Consider the following 10801-nt stretch of genomic DNA (forward strand, 5'->3'; position numbering starts at 1 on the left):
CCCCTCAGTGGCACTCTGATTAGGTGGTTTCATGCGCTGCTGCCTTTCCCTGCCCCTGGGAGAGTGGTCGCTGAGACACACTTGAGTTTCTGATGAGGAAGCCCAGGCCTGACCAAGTGGTCTCTTCTGACCATGTCTGTGTGGTGGCCTCCCAAGGACTGTGAGGGGACCCCAGGGGAAGGGGGTCAGCTCTATGGGAGGCCTGTGATAGATAGGCTGGTACAGGGTCAGCCCAGCTAGCATCTGCCTCCAGCCCCTGCCTCTGAGGTGGGTCTGCAAGGCTGTGTGATCTTGGCGCTTTAGTGCCTCACCCTCCCTGCCTGCCTTTTCATCTTGTCCTGCCCCCGCCCCCAGGAGGCCGAGGAGGACATCCCCAAGCAGAAGGAGCAGACGCACTTCACCGTCCGCCTGACCGAGGCCAAGCCTGTGGACAAGGTGAAACTCATCAAGGAAATCAAGAGCTATGTCCAGGGCATCAACCTGGTGCAGGTGAGGCCCCACAGGGCTCCTCCGCCCGTCGGGGCAGGTGGGCAAGCCGGCTCCCGCCCCTGACCGTCTTCCCTCCTCACAGGCCAAGAAGCTGGTGGAGACCTTGCCCCAGGAGATCAAAGCCAATGTGGCCAAGGCTGAGGCGGAGAAGATCAAGGCGGCGCTGGAGGCGGTGGGCGGCACTGTGGTGCTGGAGTAAGCCGGATCCGAGGACTGCAGGGCCTGCAGCCCCAGAGGCTTGCCCGGTGCCTGGCAAGGCCCGGGCCCGGGGCTGCAGCATGGACTCGTGGCACTGGCTGCCAGCCCACCTCCATTTGGGAGGGAGGAGTGGACCTGCGGGGCGGGCCGGGCGGCGGCTGCCCCTGCGGGCCCCGGGGAGAGGACTTGATGTCCAGCAGTCACAGAGCGGCTCCCATGGCCTGCCTGCCAGTGGGAAATACACTGTGGAGACTCGGAGGGTGTAGCTTGTGTGCTCTGGAGCGTGCCGCCTCGGGGCTGGGCCAGCACAGGCTGAGGCCCTTCAGCGGGTGGGCAAGGGCTCTGGACAGGCCCCTTCCCCATCAGCTGCCACGTGGTCACACACCAGGACTTCACTGGAGGTGGGGGGAGCATGCGGGGTGCCCCTGTTTGAGGAGTAGGAGGTACAGCTTGCCTGGCCAGGGGGGCCCCACAGCACAGCCAGTGGGGTGTGGAAGGGAAGGCAAGAGCCCAGCCCTGCATCTTGTATATGGGGGGCCAGCGGGAGGCTGTTCCCACACTTGGGGAGGGGGTACTTGATGTTGCGGTGGTTTGAAACAAGCAGCTACGCTGGCTTTAGAGGGGCGCTGGCTTTAGAGGGGCCGGGGGAGCAGGAAGACCCACCTCCAGCAGGATCTTCCCAGGCCTGGCTGCGAGAGGCACCAGCAGGGGCGCTGTGTTGCCGTAGTGGGCTGGCAGTCTGACACGTATTGACTGGTCACTAACTGCCTGGCTAGCTGGGGTCCCCACCTGCCCAAGGAGCCCATGGCTGCAACTGGGTCACCAGGGATCCAAGGGGACCGTGGGCAGGATTCGTGGTGGCCAGTCAGTTACCAGTGTGGCTTTGCAACTCCAGTGTGGAACCAGTACCTGTGAACCTTCACCAGGGTGAGGAGGGGTGGGAGGGAGGTGACTGGTGAACTCTTCCCTGGGGTCGCTTCCAACCTGGCCACGCAGCATGGCTTCCCAGAAGCCCTGGGACCGGGTAACTGCCCACTCCGGTTTCTAGCCTCAGTGGTGCCCTGGACCTGCCCCACCAACACCCCAAGGAACTGGAACTCTGCCCTCTTGTCCCAGGGCTCACAGTGTGGCACAGCTTAGGGGACCTGGTTTTCAGAAGACACCCAGCTCCTGCCTGCTCCTGCCCTTTCCTGGTAGCAATGTTGGCCAGCCCCGGGCTGCAGGTGCTGGGCCGAGCTGAGCTCTGTACCTGCCCCCCTGGACTCTGCCCTTCCTGCTGGCTCTGCAGCCCTGCCCAGTCAGTGAGCAGAGCTGGGTGAGCTGCCGCCTATGACAGGCTCTTGGCCAGAGGCCACAGGCTCCCTGGGGACACAGCCTGCAGCCAGGCACCGGAACCACCATGTTCACTGATAGGGAAGCAGATGGGGCTTGGGGTTCCTTGTGTTTTTAGTGGAGACCTCATCTCCAGGGGCCCCCTCTCTGGGTAGCAGCTCCCACTTGCCCCTACTCTGCCCTGCTACAATCTGTGTTCCTGCACATACATGCACCTCAGCCTCCACATTCCCATTGCCTAGGGGATCCCACCACCACCTAGCCCAAAGGGCCCCTGATGGGCTTGGGCTCCCTGTGTGGAGCACGCAGACTGATCAACAGCTACCCCCGCAGAGAACCCAGCCCCCACAGTGTTGCTCCAAGTGGCTTAGGGGACTTGGGTCACCTGTAGTCACTTCCTTGTTTGTTAGGGTACACTAGGGGGAAGGGGTAGTTTAGCCCAGGAAAGGGACATGCCCCTCCTAGGACCCTAGTGCTTTTAGAGGGTCTCTGGGAGCCCCTCCAGGCCACTTCCTGGTTGTGTTTGCTGGAGGCTGGGCCTGGCTGGGAGGTGACACACAGCCTGAGGAGTGGGCTGGTGTGTCCACAGTGCTTTTGAGAACCCCGCCCCCAGCTACTGTGGGCACGCAGCTGAGCATCTGTAGGCTAAGGATGGAATGGGAGCCATGGACCAGGCCTCATCCACCCCCTCGACAAGCCAGACTGCGCCTAGAGGGAGGGGCTGGGTGCAAGTTCAGCGCCTGGTCTGGAGGATGGGGCTTCAGGGAGCGGACACGGGAGCGTCGCTCACATTACTCGCTGTGACATTTGGAGCAGTGGTCAGCGTTGGGTGGCCAGGGGACCCAGGTCTCCACAATGCTTGGGGTGCTCCACGCAGCGGGTTCTCCGCAGGCTGCACGGTCCTTGGGCTCGGTGGGGTACCTGCAATGTCAGGTGGCGCCCGTCAGTCCCGGGTCCGGCCGCGGCCCCTTTAAAGCACGGAGCCTGCCCGGCTCGGGGCGAGGTCAGCCGAGGCCCCGCCCCCAGGCCTGCGCGGGCGCATTGGCTGCTCTTCGAAGGTGGCGTGGAACCGCAGGCAGGCACCGGCAGCGGCTCCGGGCGCACTCAGCACCCGGCGGGCACCGCGCCGGCCATGGCATCCGAGGCGCGCGTGTCACGCTGGTACTTCGGGGGCCTGGCTTCCTGCGGGGCCGCCTGCTGCACTCACCCGCTGGACCTGCTCAAGGTGGGGCCGCGGGGCAGGGCGGGAACCCGGGCACCTTCTGCAGCCCTGCCCGCGGATGGACCGCGGCGGGGACGCCCACGCTGCCCTCGCCGCCCCAGTCCCGTGCCCTGCGGTCGCGAGGAGGGCTGCGTCCCAAGCTCCTGGACCCACACACCTCCCGCCGGGCCGGGAGCGGGTGGGCGGGCGAACCAGGCTCTGGCCGCCCGGGTGCAGGAGTGCTGGGCGTGAAGGGGCCAGGCCTTAGCCGCGTCTGCAGGCGACGGCGAGTCCGCGCAGCCTCCGGATTCCATCCCGAGGTGTGCGCCCCACTACCTGTGCGACAGTGGGCAGGGCGCCGGGTCTCTCCGGGCGGCCATCTGAGGCTTCCTCCGGGTTGACCACTGAAGGTGCACTGCGAGGGAGGGGGGGCGAGGGTGTGTGTGATGTGCGCACGTGCTAGCGTGTGTAGAGGTCAAGTGTGGGCACCTGGCCCTGCCCTGAGACCCAGGGAATGAAAGAACGCCCCCTGATTTGGGCCGATTCCCCTGAGCTGGGGCAGGTGGAAGTGGGCAGTGGACGACCGCAGGGACCTACCTCGGGACCTGAACTCCGCGTGAGCCTAGACACCCCACCCCCCACCCCGCCTTAGAAGGAAGCTGCTTTCACACTTTTGGAGTTTTGTTTTTTTAAGGGGAAAAAATGCGCACGTGGCAAAACAAGACAGAACTTCCCTTGTCTCCCAGCCACAGGGAGCTGTTCTCTGGCCTCTTACCACAAGGGATAAAGAGGTCTGGGGTTCTGAACAGAGCAAAGTCCAGCAGGGCAGCCTGCCCCCCCTTTGCCCTGGACTGTGGTCAGTGGGCGTCTACACCCGGCTCTTCCTGGGAGGACAGCCTGACCGGTAGCTGACCCAGGCCCATCCCTGCCCAGGGCCACCCTCTCAGCAACCTGCTTCCGAATGAGGCCCTGGGGGCTCTGCTGCTTGCCTCAGGCAGGCGTTGAAACCCACCGGGAAGTCCTGAGGACACCCCAGAGACCCTTCCTGTCTCTCTCCTTTCTCTCTCGCTCTTACACACGCACAGCTGTCCTGAGTCAGAGGTGAATTGGTGAGAAATTAGCTTTTCTGATTGACAGACAGGGCAGCCACCAGGGACAGGGCCACACCACATGGGTGGGCCGGAGCAATGCTGAGGACTCCCCCTGCTCCAGGACAGAGGGGTGGGGGGTCGGGCGGGGGTCCTGGATGGCAGGAGCTGGGTGCTGGAAGGAGGGGCCTCGCCTGGCTCATTCTCTTGCCTCCCCCACTCCTCACCCCCGCTGCCAATGGCGGGGTTCCTGCAGAGAGTCAGGCTGGAAACTGACCGGGTGGCCGTGTTCACATTGAACCAGCTGTGACGTGGACTCACTCACCAGCAGTTGTCCATTGTCCAAGGCCCTGCTGGGCATCACTGCCCGCCCTCTCCCCGCCCTGAGACACTGCCGTTGGGGAGGGGCAGGGGCAGCCAGGGGCAAAGCCGACTGCTCTCTATCCATGTTAACCAGCACTCCCTCTGACCATTCCAGTGCCCCTAAAACCACTCACCCTCCTCTGTGCCCAGGACCTGGCTCCATCCTCTGAGCCAATTATCACCTGGGCTGGACAGCAGCCAGCACCTGCTTGTCCACCCTGCCTTGGGGGCCACTGCCCCCTCCCACCAAGCCTGCAACAGCTGCATAGGGAGCTCTGGTGTGCTGCCTGCAGCCCTCAAGACTGCTGCCCCCGACCCTGACAGTTCATCCGGGTGTCTGGGAAGCCCAGCTGCCAGGGGGCCAGGGTGGGTGCCGGGTGCTGCGATCCCAGCCGGTGGCCTTCTCTAACCTCTGCTCTCTTGGCCGAGTGGCTGTTCCCTCCCGGGCGGGGCGCCTGACCATGGGGTGGGAACAGTGCTGTGAGCCGTGATTGCCGGGAGTTGGCAGACTGCAGCTGGCCTGCCCTTACCTCCTGGCTCTCCCTTCCCAACCCTGCATCTGAGCTCAGGCCAGGCCAGCAGACCCCCACCCCCCCGCCAGCCTCCCCGCCCCTCCTGGAGCGTCCCTAGCCAAGACCCTGTGGCTTTCTCCCTCTTGAGGTGGTCACGGCTACGCCGTGGGCCTGGGGTCACCACCCCATGCTTGTTCCCCCTCTAACAAGTAGGGTATGGGGCGCTGCTCAAAGGCTGGGGTCTGGCCTGCCCCTGTCGGGCACGGGCTGCTATCACTATGGCAGTGGTGGCTAGAGCGGGATCAGGGTGACTGCAGCCTGTCCCCAAGACAGTCCCCTGGACCCCTGGAGGCCCAGTCACCTACAGTGTCGTGGGTCACCTGTGGCCAGTGTGGGAGAAGGGCGGGGACAGGGCTCTGAGCAGGTGCTCACACACCAGGCACCCCTGCTGCAGGTGCACCTACAGACGCAGCAGGAGGTGAAGCTGCGCATGACGGGCATGGCGCTGCGAGTGGTACGCTCCGACGGCATCCTGGCACTCTACAACGGCCTCAGCGCCTCCCTCCTCAGACAGGTGCGGGCCTGGGTGCCAGGGGGAGTGGAGGGTTTCAAGGGTGGGGTGTAGCAATGGTGAGGGTGAGGAGGGGCCGAGGGGTCCTGTCCCGGCCGCCCTGAGCTGGATGCCCCCACAGATGACCTACTCGCTGACCCGCTTCGCCATCTACGAGACTGTGCGGGACCACATGTCCAAGGGAACCCAGGGCCCCCCGCCCTTCTACCAGAAGGTGCTGCTGGGAGCCATTGGCGGTGAGCCAGGCGGGAGAGCACAGGGGCTCAGGGGGGGAGGCTACCGCCAGATTTGACTGTGTGGGTTGTGTTACCCAAGGTTTCACCGGCGGCTTTGTGGGGACCCCCGCAGACATGGTCAATGTCAGGTCAGTGACGCACCCCACCCCGGTCAAGATCCTCGGGCACCGTCCTTTCCGTTTGTCCAAGTTTCCCTCCCTCTGTGGGACCCTGGAGTCCCGGCTGTGGGAGGGGCGGCCCTGAGCACAGCTCGTGGTCCCAGGCCAGCTGGTGGTCTGCCTGTGCCCTGTGTCTGGGGGCCTGCGCATGCCCCCGGAAAGCTGGCCTGCTGGAGCCTGGGGGAAGCATGTGCACAGCCAGCAGCCCCCTGACCCCCACCCCTTCTTCGCCCTCTGTCTCTTCCAGGATGCAGAACGACATGAAGCTGCCGGCCGGCCAGCGTCGCAAGTGAGCATGGCTCCCTCTTAGGGGCCCAGGGGCCTGGGCCTCTGTGAGGGGGACAGGGAGTGGCAGGGGGGCTGGGCCCGGGACTGTGTGATGGGAACAGATGCCACCTGGATTGTGGCAGTGGGGTCCTATGAGAGGGTCACAGCCAATCAGGGGGATTCCTGGGTGCAGCAGACAGACCCCTAAGCTGCTCCGCCCAAGCCAATTAGGACTTAGGCCATGTAGCAGGTGAGATCAATGGTGGGGGTGGGGGGGAGAGGGAGGTGTTAGGGTCTGGAGGCCTTGGGCAGCGAGTTCTAGGTGCTCTGTCCTGGAATAACTTGAGGTGCCACCTGGTCCCTCCACAATCTCTGTGGGAGGGGCTCCTTTCTGAGACCACCCATGGGGGCTCAGACTTTGGCAAGCAGGCAGGGTGGGGTTCTGGAGATGTGGGGGTTGGTAGCAGGAGCCCTTACGGCCTGTTCTGCCCCAACAGCTACGCCCACGCGCTGGACGGCCTGTACCGGGTGGCCCGGGATGGTGAGAGGACCTGCCTTTCCTGATGGGGTGGCGGGGATTGTACAAGGTACATGGGGGAACGTGTCTTGGGGTGCTGGGGACCCCTTGCCTGACCACCCCTTCTTCACCAGAGGGTCTCAGGAAGCTGTTCTCGGGAGCCACCATGGCCTCCAGCCGAGGGGCCCTCGTGACCGTGGGCCAGGTAGGGCTTCGTGCAGAGCCTCAGCACAGCACCCTGTCCCCCACACGCAGGAGGGTACTGGGTAGAGAGCAGGGGCGGGGGTGCTAGGCTTCTCCTGGGGAACCACCTGCTGCTCCAGATGGATGAGAGGGGCCTGGCACTACGCCCCTCACTCCCGGGCCTCAGGGTTCATGCCGGCCATGTGACCCTTGCAGTGTTCAGTCACTGCCGGGTGGGGTCTTTTCTCTGGGGACCCCTCCATGGGCCTGACTTCCCCTTCCGTCCTCCAGCTGTCCTGCTATGACCAGGCCAAACAGCTGGTCCTCTCCACCGGCTACCTCTCAGACAACATCTTCACCCACTTTGTCTCCAGCTTCGTGGCGGTGAGCTCAGGAGGGCTGAACTGGGGTGGGATCTGGAGGTGCCAGCAGGGGATGGGGGGTGAGCCTGTGGGTAGGCAGCGCCCGGGCCAGGACAGGCCCCTGTGTTGCCCACACCCCAGGTCAGTTGATGAAGATCCCCCTCCGCCTCAGGGCGGGTGCGCCACCTTCCTGTGCCAACCGCTGGATGTGCTCAAGACCCGTCTAATGAATTCCAAGGGCGAGTACCAGGTGTGTGGGGGCAGCATGGGCGGGGCCGGGCTGTGAGGAAGTGGCTTAGGGGAAGGGGGACCCCGAGGACACCTCACAGCACTGGTCTTTGCCTTGTCTGAAAGGCTTTCTTTTAAAATTAACCCAACAACCAAAACAGAGGGTTCTCAGCCGGGTTTCTGGGGAACAAGTTGAGCCAGCAATGGGAGCGCTGGGCGCCCGGGCCTCCACCCAACCCTACGCTGTCCACTGCGTTCACAGGGTGTTTTCCACTGCGCCAAGGAGACCGCCAAGCTGGGACCCCTGGCCTTCTACAAGGTGGGCTTGGTCACACGTGGGGGGCGGGGCCTCCCGTAGGTGTGTGCCTGCGTCAGCCCGCTCACCCTTCTCGGTGTCCGCAGGGCCTCCTGCCCGCCGGCGTCCGCCTGGTGCCGCACACGGTGCTCACCTTCCTCTTCCTGGAGCAGCTGCGCACACACTTCGGCATCCGCGTGCCAGCCTGACCGGCAAGGCGCCTTTCCACCCAAAGAGCGGCAGGGATCCAGCAGAGCCCTGCCCACGCCCTTCTCCCAGTCCGGGACCACCACACCTACCCCAGCTCAGCCCTGTCACCCTTTTTCTCCACGCAGTCCTGCCGCTGAACACCTGCGCCGAGCCCCCCCAAGACCCCCTCCAGTACCCCTTCCCCGCCGCCTCCTGGGCACCGCCTCCACCCCTGCTGGCTTCTCTGAGGACATAGACCCAGGAGGGCAAGGCTTGGCCCCCGCCTGGCAGCAGATCAAAGCACATACACTGCTACTGGCCCTCACGATGTGGTGGGAGATCGCAGGCTTTGATTGGCCACCTGCCTCGTGTCCCCATGGCCCCAGGCTGCTGACCACCACCACCCTGCGCTCAGTCTGCTGCTTCACTGAGCAGCTGCTCGGAGCCCACAGCTCTGCAGGCTTCTAGCTGCATCAGGGGAGAGATGTGAGGGACGCCGGTCCTCAGGCCGGGGCTCCCCTGAGCTGGACTCAAGCAGACGGGGACCAGCATTCCCCCACCCCACCCCCAACCCAACATGGCTTTAACTAGGTCGGTTCTGCCAACCTCTGGCACCTGCCACCTGTGTCTTCAGGGATGGGCTGAGTCCTTCCCCCACCCCACCCCCCACAGTGCCTGGGACCCTTCTGTACTGAGGTGGTCACCCCACTCCATACCTGGGCTGTCCAGCCAACCTCGTGGGTTCTGCCTGCTTGCCGAGCCCCCTCCTATTGTGACCCCACCCAGGAAGGGTCCCGTGCCTCTGTCAGAACACCATTAAAGATGAGGAGGACCAGCCCCCTCCCCCTGTGTGTGTCTCTCTTGGGGCCCAGGACTCCTTAGCGGCCTGCAGACCAGAACCCTGCTGTGCTCCATGAAGGCAGTCCAGTGCAGGGGCCAGGCCCCTGAGCGGGAGAAGTCATCCCTTGGGCAGGAGTAGGCGGGGCTAGGGTGATGGCAGCTCGCCGGGAGTGCTGGGCATGCTGGGGTGGACCACCCTACTGGAAGGGCTTGCTCAGTTCTGGAAGCATGTCGGTCCAACCTAGGGGGCCGCCCTTCCCAGCAAACTGTACACTGCCAGGGCTCTGGGTGGGCTGAGCCAGCCCCCGCAGGGGCCCCTCGGCGCTCACTGTGGGAGGTGTCTCCTCGAGCCAGCCCTGCACTCTGGCACCATCAGTTGTTGAGAAAACCCCTCTCAGCTGCAAACTCTCAGACGGAGCTAATGCTGACGCCACACCCCTGAGGGGTCCCCTGAGCGGTCCTGCCCAGTGAAGGCCACCAGGACGTGCTGGACCCACCTGCTCCCAGCAGGATGTCAGTCTTTTGCGTAGGCACCGTTTTCACAGCGGTTCTGAGGTTGGAGCCCGGGGCAGCCTCCTGCAGTCAGTCCCTCAAGGGCCCTCTTCTTTCCGACTGCCCCTCCCCTTACCAAGCGTCATGGCCCTGTCCAGGGACTAGTCTCTCCCGCCGCCGCGCACCCAAAGTACGTGAAATGACGTCCCACCGTCTTCACTGCTAAGGTGCGTTCCGGTTGTACTTCTGCCAAGACCGATTTGTCTTCCGGCACTTGGAGCTTCTTTCAGCCGCATCGGTTCTCCGTCGGCTGTGGTCTGGCCCCTCAGGGCACTGACTGTTCTTGAGGTGGTCTCAAAGTTCAGGCAGGAGAAGCTCAGGGTGGTATTGGGCTCACGTGCACTTGTTTGCATTCTCTTCTGCTCCGACCGGAACATGCACACGAGCAAGTCTCTGGTGTCCCTTCCCGCAGGTGTAGCCCGTTTGCTTTCTGCTCCATCTGGAGATGCTCACGTGGAAAAGGTTGTTTGTTGTGAACACGTCACTGGCCTTGCGAGCTTCTGTCTTGAGACCCCGGCTTCCTTTCTCTCACCAAGACTGTGTTTTCCAACTATGGTTCCTTCCTCTTTGTTTCCAACTTCTGCATCCCAATCTCCATTCCAAAGAAGGGACGCACAGATTATGGAATGATGTCATTGATATCACATGCCAGTACAATTGTGCTGAAGATCCTCCCAGAGCGGTTGCAGTAGAGCATTGGCAAGATGTGGCCAGAGGTCAGATTCAGAAGAGGGAGTGGAACAAGGGATGTCGTGACTGATGTCAGATGGATCTTGCCTGAAAGCAGAGAGTACCGGAAAGAGGTGTACTTGTGTTTCGTTGACTAACAAGGCGAGTGACTGTGTGGACCATAACGAACTGTGGATAGCTTTGAGAAGAATGGGAATTCCAGAGCACTTCCGTGTGTCCATGTGAAACCTGTACATGGACCAACAGGCAGTTGGGTAAACAGCAAGGAAATGCTGCCTGGTTTACAATCGGAAGAGGTGTGAGTCGAGGTTGTAACTTCCCACCTAGTCCGTCTGTATGCGGGGCAAGTAATCGGAGAAGCTGGCTTATGAAGATTGACACAACCTTGCTGGCGGACAGGGAGGACTTGAAGCACTTGCTGATGAGACTCAAGCATTGCCGCACGATCAAGATCAAGCCTTCAGCGTGGATGACGACTCACTGTCAGGAAGACCAGCATCCTCAGAGCTGATGGTGCCCGGCTATCAAAA

The 10801-nt window shown here is 63.2% G+C and overlaps 2 protein-coding genes across 3 annotated transcripts in view; both read left to right on the forward strand.

The window, feature by feature from the left end:
- The window catches only part of MRPL12 (mitochondrial ribosomal protein L12), a 3252-nt gene extending 2307 nt beyond the window's left edge, over positions 1 to 945 (forward strand). Inside the window, exons 4-5 of the mRNA XM_004709101.2 lie at positions 355 to 489; positions 572 to 945. Coding sequence (XP_004709158.1) covers positions 355 to 489; positions 572 to 688 — 252 coding nt within the window. The 3' untranslated portion in view covers positions 689 to 945. The remainder of the gene's footprint in view (positions 1 to 354; positions 490 to 571) is intronic.
- Positions 946 to 3133: 2188 nt separating this feature from the next.
- On the forward strand, positions 3134 to 9024 carry SLC25A10 (solute carrier family 25 member 10). 2 transcript variants are annotated; one of them, XM_004709100.2, is made up of 11 exons: positions 3134 to 3244; positions 5638 to 5757; positions 5876 to 5990; positions 6070 to 6118; positions 6396 to 6437; positions 6913 to 6956; positions 7067 to 7137; positions 7407 to 7499; positions 7650 to 7727; positions 7968 to 8024; positions 8108 to 9024. In XM_004709100.2, exons 1-11 carry the CDS (start codon positions 3152 to 3154, stop codon positions 8207 to 8209), a joined length of 864 nt encoding a protein of 287 aa, XP_004709157.1. In that variant the 5' UTR covers positions 3134 to 3151; the 3' UTR covers positions 8210 to 9024. The 2 variants fall into 2 exon arrangements, with proteins under 2 accessions (XP_004709157.1, XP_045155551.1); XM_045299616.1 differs by having other exon boundaries at positions 8174 to 9024.
- Positions 9025 to 10801: the final 1777 nt, after the last annotated feature.

Source organism: Echinops telfairi, unplaced genomic scaffold, assembly GCF_000313985.2.
Source record: "Echinops telfairi isolate 266 unplaced genomic scaffold, ASM31398v2 ScPeMD7_7458;HRSCAF=8496, whole genome shotgun sequence".
Taxonomy (NCBI): Eukaryota; Metazoa; Chordata; class Mammalia; order Afrosoricida; family Tenrecidae; genus Echinops; species Echinops telfairi.